At 46.7% G+C, this 24896-nt stretch overlaps 1 protein-coding gene across 2 annotated transcripts in view; it reads right to left on the bottom strand.

The window, feature by feature from the left end:
- ITGB1 (integrin subunit beta 1) overlaps positions 1 to 24896 on the bottom strand; it is a 43446-nt gene that overhangs the window by 6439 nt on the left and 12111 nt on the right. For both annotated transcript variants that reach the window (XM_077268498.1, XM_077268497.1), the window contains exons 2-13: positions 21273 to 21339; positions 18824 to 18912; positions 17707 to 17923; positions 17451 to 17621; positions 14768 to 15006; positions 13309 to 13464; positions 12185 to 12280; positions 12012 to 12101; positions 11786 to 11926; positions 11476 to 11678; positions 10349 to 10587; positions 10038 to 10260 (exon numbers count right to left, since the gene is read on the bottom strand). In XM_077268498.1, the coding sequence (XP_077124613.1) occupies positions 10038 to 10260; positions 10349 to 10587; positions 11476 to 11678; positions 11786 to 11926; positions 12012 to 12101; positions 12185 to 12280; positions 13309 to 13464; positions 14768 to 15006; positions 17451 to 17621; positions 17707 to 17923; positions 18824 to 18912; positions 21273 to 21339 (1931 nt within the window). The remainder of the gene's footprint in view (positions 1 to 10037; positions 10261 to 10348; positions 10588 to 11475; positions 11679 to 11785; positions 11927 to 12011; positions 12102 to 12184; positions 12281 to 13308; positions 13465 to 14767; positions 15007 to 17450; positions 17622 to 17706; positions 17924 to 18823; positions 18913 to 21272; positions 21340 to 24896) is intronic.

Raw genomic sequence — 24896 nt, forward strand, 5'->3', positions numbered from 1 at the left:
ATAAAAGAATAAAATACAGTGCGGGACAGGAGATTTACTTACTGGAAAGTTTCCAGTAATCTTTAAATAATTCCAATTCACTCTTTAAAAGGTTATTTCCATCTTCATAAATGGGTATTGGCAAATACCGTATATACTCGAGTATAAGCCGAGATTTTCAGCCCAAATTTTTGGGCTGAAAGTGCCCCTCTCGGCTTATACTCGAGTCATGATCGGTGGTGGGGTCGGCGGGTGAGCACTGTCATATACTTACCTGCTTCCGGGGCTCCTGGCGCTCCCCCTGCCCGTCCCACGGTCTCCGGGTGCCGCAGCCTCTTCCCCTGAGCGGTCACGTGGGACCGCTCATTAGAGAAATGAATAGGCTGCTCCACCTCCCATAAGGGTGGAGCCGCCTATTCATTTCTCTAATGAAGCGGTGCCGGTGACCGCTGATAGAGGAAGAGGCTGCGGCACCGAAGACAGGCAGGGGGAAGGAGCGGGACGCCGGGAGCAGGTAAGTATGTCATATTTACCTTCCCTCGTTCCACACGCCGGGCGTCGCGCCATCTTCCCGGCGTCTCTCTGCACTGACTGTGCAGGTCAGAGGGCGCGATGACGCATATAGTGTGCGCGCCGCCCTCTGCCTGATCAGTCAGTGCAGAGAGACTCCGGGACGGGACGCTGAGGAGCTGCAAGCAAGACAGATGAGTATGTGTTTTTTTTTTTTTATTGCAGCAGCAGCACAGATTTATGTGGAGCATCTATGGGGCAACGGTGCAGAGCACTATATGGCAGAGCTATGGGGCAACGGTGCAGAGCACTATATGGCACAGCTATGGGGCAACGGTGCAGAGCACTATATGGCACAGCTATGGGGCAACGGTGCAGAGCACTATATGGCACAGCTATGGGGCAACGGTGCAGAGCACTATATGGCACAGCTATGGGGCAACGGTGCAGAGCACTATATGGCACAGCTATGGGGCAACGGTGCAGAGCACTATATGGCACAGCTATGGGGCAACGGTGCAGAGCACTATATGGCACAGCTATGGGGCAACGGTGCAGAGCACTATGGCACAGCTATGGGGCAACGGTGCAGAGCACTATATGGCACAGCTATGGGGCAACGGTGCAGAGCACTATATGGCACAGCTATGGGGCAACGGTGCAGAGCACTATGGCACAGCTATGGGGCAACGGTGCAGAGCACTATATGGCACAGCTATGGGGCAACGGTGCAGAGCACTATGGCACAGCTATGGGGCAACGGTGCAGAGCACTATATGGCACAGCTATGGGGCAACGGTGCAGAGCACTATGGCACAGCTATGGGGCAACGGTGCAGAGCACTATATGGCACAGCTATGGGGCAACGGTGCAGAGCACTATATGGCACAGCTATGGGGCAACGGTGCAGAGCACTATATGGCACAGCTATGGGGCAACGGTGCAGAGCACTATATGGCACAGCTATGGGGCAACGGTGCAGAGCACTATATGGCACAGCTATGGGGCAACGGTGCAGAGCACTATATGGCACAGCTATGGGGCAACGGTGCAGAGCACTATATGGCACAGCTATGGGGCAACGGTGCAGAGCACTATATGGCACAGCTATGGGGCAACGGTGCAGAGCACTATATGGCACAGCTATGGGGCAACGGTTCAGAGCACTATATGGCACAGCTATGGGGCAACGGTGCAGAGCACTATATGGCACAGCTATGGGGCAACGGTGCAGAGCACTATATGGCACAGCTATGGGGCAACGGTGCAGAGCACTATATGGCACAGCTATGGGGCAACGGTGCAGAGCACTATATGGCACAGCTATGGGGCAACGGTGCAGAGCATTATATATGGCACAGCTTTATGTGGAGCATCTATGGGGCCATAATGAATGGTATGGAGTATCTATTTCTAATTTTGAAATTCACCGGTACCTGCTGCATTTTCCACCCTAGGCTTATACTCGAGTCAATAAGTTTTCCCAGTTTTTTGTGGCAAAATTAGGGGGGTCGGCTTATACTCGGGTCGGCTTATACTCGAGTATATACGGTAAGTTGTAACTTGCATTTACATGAACTATTAAAATTTTCAGCCATTCTTGAGATACCAACTTTTGTATACGGCGAGTTGTCTTGGAGACCGACAGCCGCTGTTAGGCTACGTTCACATTTGCGTTGTGCGCCGCAGCGCACAACGCAAACAAAAATGCGGCAAAACGCACGCTAAAACGCTGCGTTTTGCGCCGCATGCGTCGTTTTTGGCCGAAAGTTGGACGCAAAAAAAATGCAACTTGATGCGTTTCTTGCGTCCAACGCTTGCGGCCATGCGGCGCAAAACGCAGCACAACGCATGTCCATGCGCCCCCATGTTAAATATAGGGGCGCATGACGCATGCGGCGCCCGACGCTGCGGCGCTGACCGCAAATGTGAACGTAGCCTAAGCCAGCAGAACATGCAGTGCTTACAAGCTCTTTTCTATTGAGGATGTAAGCAATGCTCTGAAGGCGCCATTAAATCCTAATCTTTATTTATTTTTTACATATATAGCGCTAACATATTCCGCAGCGCTTTACAGTCTGCACACATTAGCAACACTGTCCCCGATGGGGCTCACAATCTAGATTCCCCATCACTGCTAACCACTGAGCCACCGTGCTGACCAGCTTCAGTGCTTACAAGCTATACCGCAGCAGTGGTCGGCCTCCTAGGCAACATGCTATGAACGAAAGTAAAGTGTTAATATCTCAATAACAGCTGCAAATTTGACTAAGCAGTAAATTGTAAGGCTGTGTGCACACGTTGCGGATTTACTGCGGAGTGTTTTTTGCTGTGCAGAAATGCTGCAGATCCGCAAGTGATTTACAGTACAATGTAAATCAATGCAAAAAAAATGCTGTGCTAATGGTGCGGAAAATTCAGCGCGGAAAAGCGGTGGATTAAAAGTAGCAGCATGTCACGTCTTTTTGCGCGGATCTGCAGCGTTTTTGTACCCATTCCATTATAGAAATCCGCAGGGGTAAAAACGCAGCGAATCTGCAGCAAATCCGCCTAAAAAACACATCAAATCCGCACCTGCGTTTTCTGCCAAGAGATGCAGAATCCGCACAAAAAAATCCAGAGGCAATTCCGCAACGTGTGCACATAGCCTAAAAGTGCTGGATTTCACAAGCACTCTGACAATATCCATCTACGATAATGGGAGAAACAGTACAGAGGTGGAGTCACACGTGGCATTTTTCCATCATGGATTTGAATGCAATGAATTGGCTGCAAAATCTGAATGCAACACATGTGGCTTTTAATGTAAATTTGCAATATATATAAAAAAAAAAAATCTGCAGCAAAACATCAAACTATGTTACACATTTTTGCTGCAGATTTGCTGTGACCAAATCAATAGAAAAATAATCATGTATGAATCCATCCTTAAAGCACCACTCTAGCAAATTTTTATAAAATATTATTTCTCTAGTCACCTTCCACGACGGCATATGGAGGTTGTCTCTTTGCCCTAATGGGGAACAGGAAACACAGAGGTTAAAAGGACCTCCCACTTGCCAGTGTCTTTCCTGTTCCCCATGGGACAGGGAGAGGTTTCTTCATGTGCTGTATTGGCCGGTGACTACGGTACCTTTTGCAGGCGCTGCCTGTCTAACCGGGCAGCAGATGGTCGCCTCCGGCCTCCTCCTCGTGCTGCTCCCGTCGTCCTGCTCGCAGGTCCTCGGGACCCCCTCCCGGCCTTCCCGCGCCCCCACGAGGGCAAAGCAGGCCTGGGTTCCCTAACCGGGCTCCTCCTGGAGCTGCCCGGCGTCCTCCTCCTCCATGCTGTCGGCTCGGCGTTCCGGAAGTGACGTCGGCAGGCTCGCGCGCGTCACTTCCGGTTTCTTCATACACCCTGAAGCCGGTACTTCCGGGTTTCGCCGGCCGGCGTGTCGGACCGCTCAGCTCCCTCACCTGGATCCTGGAGGGGGAGGGGGGATTAATTGCTGGAGCAGGTGCTAGGACGGCGTCCATAAAAGCCTGCTGAACCACCACTGAGGTAAGGCTATCTCCTTCAGTATGGATGGTTCTTCATGCCCCGTATCTGCGGAGCCCAGCGCCACCCCTGCCTCTGTAAGTGTTGCAGGGATGGGATCCAGGAGGAGTGTAGCAGGGGTTAGAAGTCCTCACCCCTCTCTCCCTTTATATATTTCAGGGAGAAAACCCTGCCCCTAAAGGTGCCTATAGGAAAAAGTGCCCTATCTGTTCCACTAAATGTCCTCCTAACTGGGACAAGAAACTCTGTCAGTCATGTACTGACAGAATAATAAGAGCTGAGCAGCCATCACTATTGGATGAGATTCGCTCACTAGTAAAACAGGAGGTACAATCTTCTCTGGCAGCCTTTACACCTCCACCCCCACCTCCATCTCCGCGGCCACAACCTCATTCCCCGGCTAAGAAGAGGAAGATTCAGGTTGTGGAATCTGACTCTGATTCAGATCTCTCTCATGCCTCATCTGTTGGCTGGGAGGATCCAGTATCACCCAAAGCTGAGGTCAGGAAGTACCTTTTTTCCTCAGACTATATTGAGGATCTAGTCTCTGCCGTCCGTAATACCATGGGACTAGAAGAGGAACCTGTACCGCAGTCCATACAGGATCAGATGTTCGGTGGTCTTTCATCGGAGAAGAGAGTGGGCTTCCCAGTTCATGCCAACATTATCAATATGATTAATCAGGAATGGGAACTACCTGAGAGGCGTCTCAGTACTCCTTCAGAAATGAAGCATAGATTTCCGCTTGAGGATGACCTTAAATTAGATATTCCCAAGGTCGATGTGCAGGTGGCTAGAGTCGCCAAAAGAACTGCACTCCCCTTTGAGGATTCTTCTCAATTGTAGGATCCCATGGATAGGAAAACCGAAAGTCTCCTCAGAAAATCATGGGAAACTTCTGCAGCTATCCTTAAAGGGAACCTGTCACCACGTTTTTGGAAGATGGGATAAAAATAGCGTTAAATAGGGGCAGAGGTGGGCATTACATTAGTGTGTTTGTTATGCGTTTATTACCCACCTAAGTTGCCGAAATACCTTTGCAAAGTCTCCGTTTTCGCCTGTCAATCAGGCTGGTCTGGTCAAAAGGGCGTTGTCTTCCCCCAGATTTTGCGTAGTTTTCCGTTGGTGGCGTAGTGGTGTGCGCATGCCCAAGGTCCCGAATCCTCTGCCAGGGGATTTAAAAGAGCGCGCTGTTCGTTTTCATTGGTGATCGGTGGGCGCGGCCATCTTCCTTTGGCCGCGCGTGCGCAGAAGCGGCGCTCTGCTGGCCGCGGCTTCAGGAAAATGGCCGCCGCGATATCCATCTGCGCACGCGCGGCATCCCGCGGCCATTTTCCTGAAGCCGCGGCCAGCAGAGCGCCGCTTCTGCGCACGCGCGGCCAAAGGAAGATGGCCGCGCCCACCGATCACCAATGAAAACGAACAGCGCGCTCTTTTAAATCCCCTGGCAGAGGATTCAGGACTTTGGGCATGCGCACACCACTACGCCACCAACGGAAAACTACGCAAAATCTGGGGGAAGACAAGACGCCCTTTTGACCAGACCAGCCTGATTGACAGGCGAAAACGGAGACTTTGCAAAGGTATTTCGGCAACTTAGGTGGGTAATAAACGCATAACAAACACACTAATGTAATGCCCACCTCTGCCCCTATTTAACGCTATTTTTATCCCATCTTCCAAAAACGTGGTGACAGGTTCCCTTTAAGGCTAACGTCGCCTCCACCTGTGTGGCAAGAGCCCTCTCCTGCTGGCTCGAGAAATTAGAGAATCACATATCTCAAGGTACCTCAAGAGGCGAGATATTGGATTCCCTACCCATTCTGCATAAAGCTACAGGGTATTTGGCGGACGCTTCTCTGGAATCTGTAAGAGTCGCCGCCAGATCCCTGGTACTTTCCAACTCTGCCAGAAGAGCCCTCTGGCTTAAGCTATGGAGTGGGGATATCACCTCTAAATCTAAACTCTGCACCATACCCTTTAAAGGAGACTACGTCTTTGGTCCTGCCCTAGACGATATTCTCGATAAAGCCACCGACAAAAAGAAGGCGCTCCCTGAGCAAAAGCAGCCTAGGAAACGTTTTTTTCGTGGCCCACAACCTCAGCCCTCTCAAGCAAGAGGCAAAGGAAAAACCGGCAGGTGGAGCTATGCAAAGGGTAGGGGAAAAAATATTTTCGTCCCGCAACAGCAGCAGCAGCAACAGTCCCAGCAGGACAAACAATGACTCCGACCCGGTGGGGGGAAGACTCTCGAAATATGTGGATCAGTGGGAGAATATCACCAGCTCCCACTGGGTTCTCAATGTCATCAAGGAGGGCCTGTTAATAGAGTTAATTTCTCCCCCACCTCAGGGTCTAAAAGTCACTTCCCTTCCATCATCAAGGGATCGCAGCCTACTGTCCTTAGGTCTCAAAAACCTTATCAGATCAAATGTAATTTCCCCAGTCCCACAATCAGAATGGGGAAAAGGACACTACTCCCGACTCTTCCTGGTCCCCAAACCTTCGGGAGACGTCCGGATTATTATAAACTTAAAGGGTCTGAACCAGCACGTAAAATATCGCAAGTTCAAGATGGAGTCCGTAAGATCTGCGATTCCTCTGATAGAACGTCACTCTTTTATGGCTACCATCGATCTCAAGGATGCGTATTTCCACATCCCTATTCACCCGAGACACAAAAAATATCTCAGGTTTGCGATACAGGGGAATCATCGGGTGGAGCACTATCAGTTTGGAGTCCTTCCCTTCGGCATTTCATCAGCACCGAGGGTGTTCTCCAAGGTGATGGCAGAAGTAGTGTCATTCATCCGAAAACAAGGTGTCTGTATAGTGCCCTATCTGGACGATCTTCTGATAGTAGCTTCCACCGAGATAACCCTGATATCCCATGTGTCTACCACCCTAGACATTCTGAGATCCCTAGGTTGGATTCCGAACCTACAAAAATCTCAGCTTCAACCTGCAAAAACCAGGAGATTTCTGGGAGTAATGCTGGACTCAGCAAGACAAATGTCCTTCCTCCCGGACGATCACAGACTTCCCCTACTAACAAAAATCAGGAAGTTCAAAGAGATGAGGTCCCCTACTCTGCGAGAGGGAATGTCGCTGTTGGGCTCCATGACAGCCTGCATACAGTCGGTGGCTTGGGCTCAAGCTCACTCAAGGACTCTCCAAGCCCACATCCTAGACAATTGGGATGGTCGACCTGGCACTCTTACCAAGAGGATCCACACTCCGGGCAGAGTGAAAGCCTCTTTAACATGGTGGATGAAGCCCAGGAACCTTCTGAAAGGAGTATGCTGGATTCAGTCCCCTCTAACCACCATCAAGACAGATGCCAGCAAGAGGGGCTGGGGAGCCATAGTAGACCATGTCCCCTATCAGGGTCAGTGGAACCAATCGATTTCCGAGAAATCATCAAATTTCAGGGAGCTCAAAGCTGTGGAAGAGACCCTACTAGCGGCAAGTCATCAGATTTCGGGTCAACATGTACAGATATACTCGGACAACATGACCACGGTGGCCCATATCAGGCACCAGGGCAGTACAAGAACCCTCAGTCTAATAAAGATCTCCGCTCGAATCTTTTCTTGGGCCGAAAAGCACCTACTATCCCTGTCGGCAATCCACCTCAAGGGAACTACAAATGTTCAGGCAGACTATCTAAGCCGCCAGAAAATCCATCCTGGCGAGTGGAGCCTGGATCCTCAAACATTCAACATGTTGGTACACAGATGGGGTCATCCAGACGTCGACCTCTTTGCCTCTCACCAGAACGCAAAGGTCGAAACATTCTTTTCCTTGAACCCAAGAGACAATCCCAGGGGGTTGGATGCTTTAACCCAAGATTGGCCGTTTCATCTAGCTTATGCTTTTCCACCAATTCCAATCCTTGCCAAGGTTCTACGAAAGATACGCCTAGAAAGGACTCCAACTATCCTGATAGCTCCATTGTGGCCCAAAAGGAGTTGGTTCAACCTAATTATTCAACTACAAGTGGATGGTCCAGTAATGTTGCCGATAAAGCACAATCTTCTTTCTCAGGGTCCCATTCTCCACCCAGACCCTCAGAAGTGGAGCTTGGCGGCGTGGTTGCTGAAACCCAGGTTTTAAGGGCTAAAGGACTATCAATTCCGGTCATAGCTACCCTACAAAAATCGAGAAAACCGGTGACCAACGCCATCTACAATAAGATCTGGAAAAAGTTTTCTTCATTCTGTCTGCCTAACCTTCCAGACCCCCTCAAGCCTAATATTCCCATCATATTGGATTTTTTACAAAAAGGCTTGGAAATAGGTCTCAGGCCCAGTACCCTCAAGGTCCAGGTCTCTGCACTTAGCTCGGTCTTTGATCAAGATTTAGCGAGTCATCGCTGGATTAAAAGGTTCATGACATCAGCTACTAGAATGAATCCTAGAAAACAGGTCATAGTTCCCCAGTGGGACCTCAACGTAGTTCTCCAAGGTCTGACAGGTCCACCCTTTGAACCACTATCTTCTTGTTCTCCACAAAACCTAGCCTATAAAGCCGTGTTCTTGGTAGCCATTACTTCAGCCAGAAGGATTGGTGAATTACAGGCCTTGTCTACACGAGAACCTTATCTCCTGGTAAGAGATGATTCAATTGTGCTTCGTCTTGATCCGTCCTTTCTTCCGAAGGTTATCTCTGACTTCCATCGTTCTCAAGAGATTTTCCTACCAACCTTTTGCCACAATCCAGCAAACTTGGAAGAAAGAAGATTCAACACCTTGGATGTTCGGCGTATTCTTTTACAATACTTGGACCACACCAGTACATTCAGAATTGATCATAACCTATTTATCCATCTCTCAGGACAAAACAAAGGGAAAAAAGTAGCCAAAAGTACCATCGCTACATGGATCAAGAAAGCTATAACGGAAGCCTACCTAGATCAAAACAAATTGCCTCCAGTAGGGATCAAAGCCCATTCAACAAGATCTACATCGGTTTCCTGGGCAGAAAGAGCAGGCGCATCTCCGGAGCAGATTTGCAGGGCAGCAACGTGGTCTTCACTCCATACCTTCTCTAAACATTACAGACTAGACGTATTGTCCAATAAGGACTTAGCCTTCGGCCGTAAAGTACTCCAGGCCGTTGTCCCTCCCTAGTGCCAAATTATTTGGTATTCCTCCATATGCCGTCGTGGAAGGTGACTAGAGAAAATAGAATTATTCTTACCGTTAATTCGGTTTCTAGGAACCTTCCACGACGGCACTAATTTCCCACCCGATATATATTCCTGGATTAGTTCTGGGATTCTAAAGGTAAAACCAGTGCAATGGTCTCCGTTGTAAGTCACTGGCAAGTGGGAGGTGGGAGGTCCTTTTAACCTCTGTGTTTCCTGTTCCCCATTAGGGCAAAGAGACAACCTCCATATGCCGTCGTGGAAGGTTCCTAGAAACCGAATTAACGGTAAGAATAATTCTATTTTTTCAGCACTGGAGTGGTGCCACTCACCCAAGTTCCCTGATCCTAGTATTATGCTCACCAGGCGTCATCTTCAGCTCTTCCCGGTGCTGCTCCGGTCCCCCTTCTACCATCTTGCGACCAGAAGTCAGAGGTAATGGTCACAAGCTCCCAATGTAAGTCCGGGAGAGCCTTGTTCTGGCCTCATTCTCTCAGACTTACATTGAGGAAACACTTGAGCGATCCGGCAGGTAAAACAGCCTGCAGAAGACTGACTGGAGCGGCGGAAATAACAGAAGATGGCAGCTGGTTAAGTATATTACTATGTGCAGGAAACTTAGATTAATGACACCACTCTAGCACTACATACACACACATATATCTTTATCTATGTATAGCACTCTCTATCTCACTCTCATCCATCTATATATATTTATACACACATATATACATACCGTACATAAAATTTGCCTACTGCTATGATGTTGACTCGAAAAGAGGCACTCGTTAAAGTATATAATATATATATGGTAAAGCAAGGTAGAAATATTTAGGGTGTGACTACTCCACTAATACTTACTTGTGCTCAGTGCAAACACCAGCACAGGTCTGACACATCTCGCAGGTTTGTCCTTGGAATTTAGGGTCTGTACATTTACACCTTCCACACTCACATACGCCTCTTCCGTTGCATAGTTGGCCATTCGATGCTATACATGTTGACTTGTCTTCGGAGCAATCGCATGCACTTCCAGAGAAGTTAGGGAAACACTCGCATACTCTACATTTACAAACTCCATTACCTGGCAGAGAAGACGACAAGTTAAAGTCAGATTCTGGTGAGAAAGAGCAGTTCACACAAGTGGGATGTGTGCTTGTGCTCATACTTACCTCCACAGATCTGTCCATTAGACCGGTCACAGTTGAAATTGTCACAGTCACAGTATTTGCCAGAATACACTTCATTGGGGTTGTCCCTCTTCTTACACACACATTGTCCACAGATACAATCACCGTTGTTGCTGCAAATCTCAGAGCTGTTCTCCTTTCTGCACTGAGCATCCATATCTTCATTGCTGACCTGCTCGGTACTGCACTCACAATGTTTCCCGATACGGCCATCATTACACCTGGACAGAAAGGGAGATGCAACGTGAGGCGAGAGTACACAGCCACAATATAGCTTCAGCAACTATATTAACCAGCCAGCCGGCTGCAAAGTTCACCAGCCACAAGGTGCGCCAACCAGCCACAAGGTGCGCCAACCAGCCAGCCAGCCACAAGGGGCACCAACCAGCCAGCCAGCCACAAGGGGCACCAACCAGCCAGCCAGCCAGCCGGGGCACCAACCAGCCAGCCAGCCACAAGGGGCACCAACCAGCCAGCCACAAGGGGCACCAACCAGCCAGCGAGCCAGCCACAAGGTGCACCAACCAGCCAGCCAGCCACAAGGTGCACCAACCAGCCAGCCAGCCACAAGGTGCACCAGCCAGCCAGCCACAAGGTGCACCAACCAGCCAGCCAGCCACAAGGTGCACCAGCCAGCCAGCCACAAGGTGCACCAACCAGACAGCCACAAGGTGCACCAACCAGACAGCCACAAGGTGCACCAACCAGACCGCCACAAGGTGCACCAACCAGACCGCCACAAGGTGCACCAACCAGCCAGCGAGCCAGCCACAAGGTGCACCAACCAGCCAGCCAGCCACAAGGTGCACCAACCAGACAGCCAGAAGGTGCACCAGCCAGGTCCAGTTGTAAAGCTCATATGCCCATTGTAGGGACTTTTCAGTAGATGAGGATCAAAATGAGCTCTCTGACTGGCGAGTAGACCTGCCATTTTGGAGATACTCTGATCCAATCATCTAATAATTACATTATGTTTAAATACATCTCAACTTCTGATAGATCCCTTTGTAAAGTAAAAATATTCCATTATCCACTTGTCCTCTCAGCTGTTTCACCACTATGGCGGATTAGTGTATATGTTTTGAATGACCACAATGACGTGAACATACCTGCAGGCTCCACATTCAAATGTGCCATTTCCATAGTGGCATTCAGGGCTATCAGGGGTTCCAGACTGTTGGCAATCACACTCGCAGATATATTTCAGAACGATTTCTACTTCTTCAGTAAAACCTAAAGGCTTGATTTTAATACTGTCCGTTTGATCTTTCTTAGGACACTTGTGAGCTGTTACACTAATCTCAAACTGAACCTAAAATAAAAAAATAAATAAATCACAGATTAGAAAGAAACAGATCTCCGCATATAATGCAGTACAATTTCATGTAATGAGAAGCGTTCTTGGGGGTTAACACTGACCTGATCTCCCAGAGAGATGTTGGAGCATTTCCTTCCATTCTCTCCTGTACCGATAACCCCGTTCTTACAGAATGACTTATAATTAATAGTTACGCCTTCTGGTAATTTGCTGTTTTCCAAAATCAGTTCTGAAGACAATGACTGGAAAGAAAAAAATAACCTGGTTTACGAATCCCCACTCACAGGACCCCAGAGGTTTTTAATCTATAAAAGTAAATGCACTCACATTATAGGAGTCAATGATCAACTGAATGACGTTACTCGAGTTTGAGGACAGCGTTCCTACGGCGGACTTTGGTATCAGGTTCTTTAATTCCTATTACAATGACAGCAGATCAGACTTTACATTATCTGCTCAGATTATAGATTTATGTACTGAATATTAGGCAGACCCTGTACCTTGTAAACTGGCTGGAAATCCTCAGTGACAGCAAAGATAGTCTGGATGTTATTTTCACTAAGTTTCTGTACTATATGAGCAATTGACGGGTAGTCCTGTGAGGAAAAGAAAAAATATGGATTAATCATGACAAACATTTACAATGGGTGACCCCGAAATCAAAACATGTCAGCAATGCAGTGACAAATGTCCATGGTTTAACCCCTTCGCAATATATGATGTACAGTTATGCCATAAGTAGCGTTCTCACCTCTGTTGTGGGCTCTCAAGCAAAACCCACATCTTTCCTGGCAGATGATGGCCGAATTATTCAGCCATCATTTGCCTTTAACAACAACGGGTGGAGGGGGGAGGGCTGACTGTGGCTGCTAAGCTGTTAATGCTGCTGTCAATCTCTGACACAAACATGTAGCAATTGTCAGCAAGGGGTGCATCATTCAATGCAACCATCGGCGCCCCGGTGACGTCATGGGGGGGGGGGGGATTGGGGTCATGACAGTGGGGGGACATGCTAAAGAACCCAATGCTTGTCACTGCGATACTCTGTTTAGCTGGCGTTCATTGGATATCTTGATTTTCTCTCTACAGTGCAGTGCTATGTATTGCACAAGAGATCTGATGATGGCAAGTAAGGGGACTAACAGGTACAGAAAAAAAAGGGGCAAGAAAAGTTTAAATATATGAGAGCAAAAACTTAAAAATCACCCCCCTTTTGCCCCATTAAAAATAAAAAAAATACATATTTAGTATCGCTGGGTTCAGAAAAGTCTAATCTATCAAAATATAAAATAAAATTATACCGATTAATCCTGTGAATAGGCAAGATGTGATCCCAGAATCTTAACATAAATGTCTAATGAGAAGGAGGATGGGCATCTCATCAGCACTCAGGATGGGTAAGACATTGCTGGTCAGTACCCAGTGCCGCTTTTTATCACCAGTTGGAGGAATTTTGCAGAAAACCCCAACGTGGCAAAAGGCGAGCACTTAGGTCCAGTTCCCTGCAGATCCTGCTCCTAACATAAGTTATGTGGTGCCATCCTGTTCTCTGCAGATATCACACAATGTGACCTTAACCTGAAGTCATTAGACAGTCATTTAAAGGCTGTAAGTATAGACTTACATAATAATGGCTCATTGTGTACATATTATCATGCATGTGACATTTCCCATCGTTCGGCAGCACGATTCCTCCCAATTTTCCATCTCCAGCAAAATGGAAGCCGGCATCAGTGGAGAAGACCAACAAGCGCGTCACATTCCTCCAACCAATCTGCTCCTGAAATAAATGGATGGAGTGTGAAGAACAATTACGACAGACACAAGACTGCTCCGTTTAGTTACTAGTGTAACAGCGATTACGTGTCTGCTCATGTCCGATTAATATGCTGGAATGCATTATACACATTACACACATTCACATAATTTATGTCACATCTATTTGTCTAAATGAAAGTTGACTAATAATTTAGAAACTCACTTAAAAATCCCTACAATGTCCCTAATGTGGTGCTTCCCATGTTGGCACATGTCCGTGACAGTGAGTGAAGGGGGACAGCTAAAGCTGGCTTCCTTTTATGCCTACATATAAAAAGGGGGCTTGCTTAGCTACTGAAATTAGCAGTCCCTCTTAACTCACTGCAGTCTATTAGGCTGGCATAACTCATTGCAGCCACGCGACCTTACTTGGTAGAACAAACTAGATGCCAAGGTTGATATTACCAAACCTTTGATCCCGGCCAACATACAGGGAGCCAGAGTGGCGCCTGCAGCGATCATGTAGGCAGAGCGTCTACCTCCATGCCATCACTATGATGTCCATATACTCCAGTAAAGGACACAAGTGTTGTCACCATGGACAACCCCTTTCAGGATGGATAAATATTATCTCTTGCTAGGCTAGAAACTTAAAAGGGGTTGTCCACTACTAGGACAAGCCCTTCTCAATCTAAATGTTTAGTCCCGATAACGTATAAAAAGCTTATACTCCCCTCCCGTTCCAGCACTCGCGGTCCCGGGGCTCCCGTGGGGTTATTATGACACTTGACGCCAGAACCCAATCAGCACTGGGGTCAATGTCTCCGCCGTCGAATTGAACATGAAGAGCAAGTCCGGGTTGCAGCTGACATCTCACTTATTCATGTTCAAATTTGTCTGAGGACGTGGACAGTGACGCCAGTGCTGACTGGGCACCGGGCATCACAACTGCACCAGAGCCCTGAGTCCACAAGTGCCGACACCACTATGGCACGGATGGGGAGTAGAAGCTTTTTATTGTATTGGGGCACAACATTTACATCGAGCAGGGGCTCTCCTAGTAGTGGACAACCCCTTTTATGACATAATTCCTTAAAGGCTGCCGTCGTGCATGTCAGTCTCAATGATGAGCGTGCTGGAGTAAGATTCACTCAAATCACTAATTGTCACACACCACTTAATGATTTAGGTTCATCTTCCATTTCTGGCACAAGTTACACCACAACTTCAATTTGAGCAAAAATATTGCGACATTTGAAGGTATTTTAACCTAAAATGATGGCAAAAAAACACTCAAGTGTCAGTAATTTCTAGATACTACTTACCCCACACACGGCAACCTGCATAATTGCGTCAAAACCACCTTCCGGGGAATCCAGGTTACCAGAGATTTGCTGTTTGCCTACAAGATCATTGAAGAGCCTGCCATCACTGGTCAGATTAAGGACGTTCTTAAAGCTAAACGGACTGGTGCAGTTCTGGTCGGTGGTGCAGGGATTGAGGAGCTTAGCTGGAGTGGTGCTAATATATGGCATAACCGTTTTCTCCACAAAAGATCCAAAACCTAGAATAAAACAAAAAGACCACAGATAAGAAACAGAGGCTAAATGTATAACACCAAATACATATGTGGAAAAACATTTAGGAGGACGCTCACTTAGGCCAGACCATCATATATCAGTGTTAACCAAAAACCCACTGGGATAAAATACAACAAATTAAGAGACATACCTGTTGAGAAAAGATAATTACACAAGCCACAGGCATACATAGAATTGTGCTGTAGTAAGATTATCGGGCCGGTAGAGGCCGTGCCCCAGCTACCAAGCCTAGTCAACGTTTTCTAAAAATAAAAAAGTAGTGGCATCTGGGTAAAGCATAAAATGATGCCAATTTCTGTACAAAACATGAAATCTAAAACACATCCTCTAAGTCTCTACAATAGGCTCGCACCTCCCAACAATCAATATTTCAGAATCTGTAGAGCATGATTATTACACAGGCAGCGGAGAATTCAGCCCATTCAGTCGTACAGGTGAATTTCACACCAGTGAATAAAGGGTGCACATCTCATTAGGTTTACAGAGTGTCCCATGTCAATCATGTTTCATTCCACCCGAACTGATGGCACCAAGATAGCCAGAGAGAACGCGCACAAGACAGCCAGAGACAGGCAGAGAGAACGTGCACAAGATAGCCAGAGACCGGCAGAAAGCATGTACATAAGATAGCCAGAGACCGGCAGAAAGCATGTACATAAGATAGCCAAAGACCGGCAGAAAGCACGGGCATAAGATAGCCAGAGACCGGCAGAGAGAACGCGCATAAGACAGCCAGAGACCGGCAGAGAGAGACGGCGCATAAGATAGCCAGAGACCGGCAGAACGCATGCGCATAAGATAGCCAGAGAAAGGCAGAGAGACGGCGCATAAGATAGCCAGAGATTGGCAGAAAGCATGTGCATAAGATAGCCAGAGACTGGCAGAAAGCATGCGCATAAGATAGCCAGAGACCGGCTCAGACACTGCGCATAAGTTAGCCAGAGACCGGCAGAGAGAACGCGCAAAAGAACACCAGGGACCGGCAGAGAGAAGACACATACGACCACCAGGGACCGGCAGATTGCAAGATATCTGCAGGTATATAGACAGATCTAGAGATAGATAATTTAAATCTTTAGGGTACCGTCACACAGTGCAATTTTGATCGCTACGACGGCACGATCCGTGACGTCGCAGCGATCGTATGATTATCGCTCCAGCGTCGTAGACTGCGGTCACACGTTGCAATCACGGCGCTGGAGCGATGCCGAAGTCCCCGGGTAAACATCGGGTAACTAAGCGCAGGGCGGCGCTTAGTAACCCGATGTTTACCGTGGTTACCAGCGTAAAAGTAAAAAAAAACAAACCGTACATGCTCACCATCTGATGTCCGTCCGGTCCCTTGCCGTCCGCTTCCTGCTCTGACAGATCCGGCTGTACAGTGAGAGCAGATCACAGCGGTGACGTCACCGCTGTGATCTGCTCTCACTTTCCGGCCGGCAGACAGTCAGAGCGGGAAGCGGACGGCAAGGGACCGGACGGACATCAGATGGTGAGCATGTACAGTTTGTTTTTTTTTTACTTTTACGCTGGTAACCACGGTAAACATCGGGTTACTAAGCGCCGCCCTGCGCTTAGTTACCCGATGTTTACCCTGGTTACCAGCGAACGCATCGCTGGATCGCTGTCACACACAACGATCCAGCGATGTCAGTGGGTGATCAAGCGACGAAAGAAAGTTCCAAACGATCTGCTACGACGTACGATTCTCAGCAGGGTCCCTGATCGCTGCTGCGTGTCAGACACTGCGATATCGTAACGATATCGCTAGAACGTCACGAATCGTACCGTCGTAGCGATCAAAATTGCACTGTGTGACGGTACCCTTAGTTGAAACTGAAGAAAACACAAAGTTAAAAGTTACATAATAAGGAAACTGCCGAAACCTCAGACAGATCTATACACATGAACAGAAAGATGTACAGATACGCCGCCCACAATATGAGCAAAGAGCTCCGTCCTAACTTCTGTCTGCCCATCCAAATTACAAGGCAAAAAACACAAGATGCGAATCCTGAATATATTTCTGGTTGTCTATGAAAACACCAGCATTTCCCAGAGCGTTGTTCAAATAGTTCTCACATTTGTCCATGCAACCAGTAGGAGGCCAATATAATGCTCCATCGCACACACACCAGGCCTACTATCATAGGAGGCCACGGAAATGCTAAGAATGTTATGGGAATGTGGGAGAAAAACGAAGCATCTGGAGAAAACGCAGGCAAACAAACTCCATTGCCGATCTTGTCCTTAGAACGAGTGCCAGAAGCCATCGCTGCAGGGTAACCGTGCTAACCACTGCACCATACAATATCCCACCCCATACCTAGATACGTAGCACTGATCCGGTCTCCAGTTCCATAGGACATTACTCCAACTTCTGCCCTCGTGTCAGCTTTAGCCTTACCTATCCTAAAATCTGATGTAATTTGCTCCATTTCCCTCATGAGCGCAGTGCCGAGGCTTTTCACATTCTCCAAATCGTCCTTCATGGAGTAGGACAGGTCCATAAGATAGTACAGATCTATAGGATAATCTTCTGCTCGTCTGAAGGTTAAATTAAATGTCTGGGGTTCACCTACACAAGAAAGAGAATAGATAAACTGAGGATGATAACGTCACCCAGCCTAGAAACGTCACAAGAAGCCATCCTGGCTACGTACCGGATCTCAGCTCAAATCGCAGCTGCTGGGGCCGGATCTGGGTGATGTTCACGGGGTCCATACGTTCGCCTTTGGCCTTATTGGTTATGGCATTGTCTTTTAGCTTTTCCTTGCTGCCTCTGGGATTTTGGATACTTTCTTCAGGGCATCCTTTACTTTTTAATGCAGCCAAGTCGTCACAACGAGCAGATGTTGGTTCTCCTTCCTGCAAAAAGTCCTACAATAACAAAAAACATTAGCATTTGTTACTTTTTCAGGTTTTTAAAGAAGATCTTTGGTTTTTCTTTAAGGAAATGCCCCTCTAGCCAGATCAAGCAAAAGCTCATATCGTTATTGCCTACCTTCGGAAACTAATTTTATCTTAAATGGGTCCAAAAAAATTGCTCATTACGTAATATATATTTTTGTAGCAGTCTTCAACTCCATTCTCTGATACAGAATTCCAAATCTAGACCTAAGAGAATGACAGAATTATGTCCTCATGCAGCCACCACTAGAGGGAGCTTGGGAGCTAGCCATCCACAAATTGTATGCGGTAAGCTCCCTCTAGTGGTGGCTGCAGGCAACAAAAACGTTACCATTTCTTTCTATAACTAAGAAGAGGACTTTGACCACAGTATCAAAAAAGTAAGTCTGGTTTCTAGAAAAATATATTTGGAAATTAAATCAGTACAAATTGTAAACACGGCAGCAGACTTAAGATCTTAAATTTAGATTTACTAGAGTTACAATAGATGCACCACATTTAATATTATACTTGCTCATGTTGGATGGTGCAGTTTGCACCACCTCTTGGTTGGCTTTTTTTTTTTGTTACGAAAACATGAAGCATCTCTAGCGACAGCCCTTGTTGAATGAGGAGCAATAAAATGTGTAAAACACTCCATGTGGAGCACGGCATACTTGCCAATGTATTAGCTATTAAATGTGCGTCATCCGGAAAAAAAAAACATTATAGCACAATAAGAGCCTTTTTTCACTGATCAGCGATATTACTAGTTGGCCAAGGTCTGAAAGGCTCCATTTCATGGGGAGAAATGCTTGTCAGGTCCCCATGCAGTTTCCATATTGCTCGTAATTAATGCCACCTAGCACCGCTTGTCTCATCCCTACTTACCACTTTGGTGCACCATCCACAGTTTGGTCCGGCTTGTATACAATCTCCACATGATTTGGCATTCGCTTTTAAACATTCAGTTCCACCTACTAATAGAGAGAAGCCAGAACTAATTACAGCAATTATCACTATAAAATCATCTTGCAGTTGAGACCACCACCAAACAGATCAAGTAGACCCCCAGAAGAGGTCGGCTTATACTGGACACAAATCACTGGTTTCCAAGTAATGGGAAAGATTATTGGTTGCTGTAATCTCTCCCATTGGAGCTGGAATCAGTAAAGATTGCTCCTCGCCCAGCAGAGATGAATTTTCTTGCATGCCAGAAGATATGACGGTCCTGATGGGCGAGGATCATTGCACGACACACCACCAATTGTAGGTTGGTCCAATCTGACATTTCAGTACTTTATAAAAGCATTTTTATTCTGCAGCTTGTCATATTTAAATGATCCAGGACTAGCTCAGCAGGACACAGATTCCCCCAGACTAGCCCGGCTTATAGCACATCCTTATATCACATCTCTTTAGTACGGTAGGCCACTTTCACTTCTGCAAATTGGCAAATCCTGAAAGAATTGTGCATAAGCCAACAGAACAAGCACCATCAAACCAGTGATGGTCGCACCATCAAACCAGTGATGGTCTAGAAGATGACTTCTGAGTGTTTAAAGGGAACCGGTCACCAGGTTTTCCCCATATAAAGTAGGACCAGCACCTGTCCGCCCTCATATACAGCATTCTAGTCTTTTGTATACATGTCCCCATTTGGCTGTGAAAGGCAAAAAAAAAATAAAATTATATATATATATATATATATATATATATATATATATATATATATATATATATATATATATATATATATATATATATATATATATATACACACTCACCGGCCACTTTATTAGGTACACCATGCTAGTAACGGGTTGGACCCCCTTTTGCCTTCAGAACTGCCTCAATTCTTCGTGGCATAGATTCAACAAGGTGCTGGAAGCATTCCTCAGAGATTTTGGTCCATATTGACATGATGGCATCACACAGTTGCTGCAGATTTGTCGGCTGCACATCCCAAAGATGCTCCATACAAGGCAGGATGGATCCATGCTTTCATGTTGTTTACGCCAAATTCTGACCCTACCATCCGAATGTCGCAGCAGAAATCGAGACTCATCAGACCAAGCAACGTTTTTCCAATCTTCTACTGTCCAATTTCGATGAGCTTGTACAAATTGTAGCCTCAGTTTCCTGTTCTTAGCTGAAAGGAGTGGTACCCGGTGTGGTCTTCTGCTGCTGTAGCCCATCTGCCTCAAAGTTCGACGCACTGTGCGTTCAGAGATGCTCTTAGGCCTACCTTGGTTGTAACGGGTGGCGATTTGAGTCACTGTTGCCTTTCTATCAGCTCGAACCAGTCTGCCCATTCTCCTCTGACCCCTCTGGCATCAACAAGGCATTTCCGCCCACAGAACTGCCGCTCACTGGATTTTTTTTATTTTTCGGACCATTCTCAGTAAACCCTAGAGATGGTTGTGCGTGAAAATCCCAGTAGATCAGCAGTTTCTGAAATACTCAGACCAGCCCTTCTGGCACCAACAACCATGCCACGTTCAAAGGCACTCAAATCACCTTTCTTCCCCATACTGATGCTCGGTTTGAACTGCAGGAGATTGTCTTGGCCATGTCTACATGCCTAAATGCACTGAGTTGCCGCCATGTGATTGGCTGATTAGAAATTAAGTGTTAACAAGAAGTTGGACAGGTGTACCTAATAAAGTGGCCGGTGAGTGAGTGAGTGTATATATATATATATATATTTTAGTACACTCACCTATGGGGAGGTCCAGATCAATGGGCACCTCTGGTTTTGATTCCGTGCCTCCTCCCCTAGTGATCGCCATCCTCCTTGCTCCTACATCATCCACAGTGTCCGCCAGTGCATTCCTGTGCAGACGTACTTCTCGCTGCCCTGCCGGGAGCAGAGCAAAGTATTGTAGTGTGCATGCGCCGGCACCTACGGCCTTTTTCCGCACATGCGCACTGCGGTGCTTTTCTCTGTCCTCATCAGGGACGTTCGCCTGCCCAGGAACACAATGGAGGACACTCTGTGGATGAAAGAGCTCATCATTCACATGAAGCAAGGAGGATGGTGATCGCTAGGAAAGCAGAACAAGACCAGAGACATCCATAGGACCAACCCACAGGCAGTAATAAAAGGCATGTTTTCTTTTGTCTTGCACAGCAGATTGGGGACATATACACAACCCTTATAGAATGCTGTATATAAGGGGGTACAGGTGCTGGTCTTATTTTATATGGAGACAACCTGGTGACAGGTTCCTTTTAAATGTACCATGATAACACAGTGACCTTCAGAATACACAGACAGCCTGAAGGTGCAGCCCAGGAGCAGTTTATGTAGCTTTTCCAAAGTAGACAGCAGACTTACCCTGTTGTGCCCTGATGTATGACAACGAATACACGCACAGCCCCACAATGATCAGGATACGGGCCATCTACAAAACAAAGTATACAGATTTACTCACAATTCTAAGCACATGTTCCTTACTTTTCAATCACCATCTTACATCCCACAATATGGTGGTGTTGCTAGCACTGTTCCCTGGGTGCATGTGCTCTGTATACTCCGCCTGGTGCCATGCACTGCCCCACAATATCCATTTACCCCGTACAATATCCATTTACCCTGTACAAGCATAATTCTGTACTGCGCTTTTGCTACAGCCTAAAAGTGCCCAGAAATCCTCAGCGCCTACTGGCACCACAATGCCGGTAATCCGGTGCTCATCACGTCAGATGATCGGAATGTACAGTGTTATATTCTTAACGCTCACAGATTAATTCACATTTATATCATGTGCCCGGACAGCCATTCACAATCCAGCATTAGGCTGCGGCTCCAGGACCGGTGGTTAAAGTTCTCTGTATCCCAAGGCTGCACCCCAGCATGACGGCGCTGGCTGCAAACATCCGGCAGGTTTGGCTTTCTGGTGATTTGCGTGTCGTGGATGCAGCAACATGTGGGTCACATTATGGTGTGAGGCAGCATTGCGGTACTGCTACCTTTGGCCTCAGAGCATGCCGTTACTCACCAGGTAGCCCCAACTCACCATGTTACAGAACACCCAACAGCTCATTAAAGGGGTGGTCCGAAGGCAATGCATTCTTCTCCTAACTCCCTCTATTTAGTTCCATAATTCTAAGCTCTTTTTTTTAATCTATACTGCTTTAAAAAATCCCTACCGTTCCCTACCTACACCATTTACCAGCTTTTGTATTTATTTATCCCATTTCCAGTCTGATTATTTGTTTGAGCATAACCAGTGCATGCTGGGATATTCACACTCATCAGGGGGGCAGAGTCACTATCACAGCCTCTGCCCCCTCCCTGAAACGAAGCATGACCGATGCCTGCATTTATATATTCCATCAGTCATGCCGGTTAAAATAAATAAAAGGGATATGTCTATTCCTTGTGCAAACACAAGTCCCACAAAGAATCACAAACAAGTGAACAGTGCCATAGACTATAATGGGTAAGTGCTCTACATGTGAAAAGCATGCACAGAACAAGTACTAGACTTACAGATGTCTGAACGAGGCTCAACGGAGCTATTCTTTTGTTGCAGCATTGCATCAACATGCAACACACGGACTATGGCCCCATGGTAGTGAGCTGCAGGAACTCTATATGGCAGTATGGAGGGACACAAAGGTCCCAAATAAATGTGCTTACGCCTCTTCATGAATTTGAAGAGTTAATAAGCAGCTGCGTGAGTCAGATCAGTGGCGTAGGAAACACTGCCACATGGATTTGACAAGTGGCCGTCACTGCACCACTGTCCTCTTTGTTTGGTATGAGAACACCAAGTATCACTCAATGTTATAGCCAAAATATAGCACAGAATACTGCTGGCAAAGCTCTGATGTATCGGGCCCAGAGGCTTTATTGTAAACCTTTTTTATTCCAAAGTGGAGTTTGCCTTAAAGTGCACGAGAAAAGCGTCAGTAAAGAAAAAATAACAGCAGAAACAAGAATATCTCCGGTTTCTGCAGTCTGCACACCACAGAAGTGGAGAGAAACCACAAGCTCCTTCCTATAGCTGCGAACCCAGTGTTTGTTAGCAGGTCCCCATTTTTGGTAATCCTAAAAGCAGATGTTAGGCAGACTCCTGCCAGGCAGCTCCCCGAGCCACACAAGCATCTGAAGAGAGGAAGAAGAGATTCCTGCCCCACAATGTTCCCATATAAGGGCCGGCAGCAAACACTCCAGGGGCCGGCGTCATAGTCCGAGCTACACCGCCAGTGTGAAAAGTCACCTGCTAAGTGTTACACATGTGCATTATACTACAGGGACTATTCCTGCACTGCTGCATGTGCTGACTGGGCAGCACGGACAGTCACCATATAGAACGCTTACCACAAAGCTCAGTATGCTGCACAGCAACAGAAGTCATGGCCCCCCAGCAGGTGCACTAGGCACAGTGGGCAGTGCTGACAGAGCAGAACATGCTGGGCAGGCACTATGGGCACCTTATTTCCATATACCGTAAATCTATGGAGAAGGATTAGTGTGACCTGCACTATGCATTGCATACCCAGGGGGATCTCAGAGAGGAATCATATGGTGGGCGACAGGGTCAAGGACATGCATCACATTAATATACACCATTAGGATCTGCACTTACAACAGACTTCTCAGTTTGACTAAACTTTTGATGAAAGTGCCAGGATACCCCTCAGCAGACACTAAACATGTCCATAGGCTCCATGTACCCAGCTTATGCCAAAACCGTGTCCTTTTGGCAAAGGCCAGAATCACTAGAACACACGAAAAACAACAGTATATCACACGGACAATGGCCGACATGTTCCACTATACAGAGTGGTATATGTTGGAGATACTCAGCAGGGAATACTCCGCACATACAGTATATTTCGGCTCTCATGAAAAGAGAAATCCCTGCACACACAAATTTATATTCTATAAACCTGCCATGGGATTTCTCTAGAATATTGTCATGAATTCGTGTCAAAATCTGTGCGCACCATCTCTTAGATGCCGGCGTACCCGCCAAAGTTTACTACAGGAAGACTTCAACAGTATTTTTCCTGAAGTGTCTTTCGTTGTTTCGCTGCCAGAATTTTCTTTTGGCTCCATTCACAAGTTCAGTATTTGGTCAGTATTTTACATCAGTATTTGTAGCCAAACCCAGGAGTGGGACAATCAGAGGGAAAGTATAATAGAAACACGTCACCACTTCTGGATTTATCACCCATTCCTGGTTTTGGCTGAAAAATACTGATGTAAAATACTGAACAAATACTGACCATGTCCTTTATGCATGTATCAACTAGTGAGTGGCTTCCATCCAGAGACGGCCTGAAGAATGAACCGGTCACTTATTTTAAATGCTTTACAAAAGACTGAAAGAACTAAACTTAATTGACATTCTGTGGATCTGAAAATACACATAACTCATCAATGTGAAAGCAGAAAGTGTCTGCAGTAAGCAGATGAGTTCTGCTAAAAATTAACTACCGGTAAACATTATGAATATTTTTTTTTTTTGCGTGTCCCTTTAGTTGTCTGCAAGTCATTGCGGTCTTTTTTACCTTAGAAGACCACCGATTCATCAAAAGACCCTCAAAAAGTGAGCAGCCCAGAAACACATAGTGCAGAGCACGGATTCAATATAAAGTCTATAAAGTGGTCACAAACATTTACATCGGTGTCTGGTGTGGTTCATCAGCTGGAAAAGCAGTGCAGCAAATCCACAACTATTCCAGGGGTGCATTCAGCCTAAAGAGTGGAAACATTACACAAGTTCCTTGGACGGCATTACGCTCCGCTCTGGTGCTAGATGTGATGACGACAGATGGAAAACCCCAATGGGTTTTGCACCACCAAAAAAAAATGGAAAACATAATCCTACAGGTAAAAATATGCAGGTGGCGCCCCCCACAGTCTGTGCTTATAGGTCCGATCATTGGGATATGCTCACAAAAGTCAGATATGATGGAAATTTTCTGTCTAGAGTTTCCAGACAGA

The sequence above is a fragment of the Ranitomeya variabilis genome, chromosome 6 (assembly GCF_051348905.1).
Source record: "Ranitomeya variabilis isolate aRanVar5 chromosome 6, aRanVar5.hap1, whole genome shotgun sequence".
Taxonomy (NCBI): Eukaryota; Metazoa; Chordata; class Amphibia; order Anura; family Dendrobatidae; genus Ranitomeya; species Ranitomeya variabilis.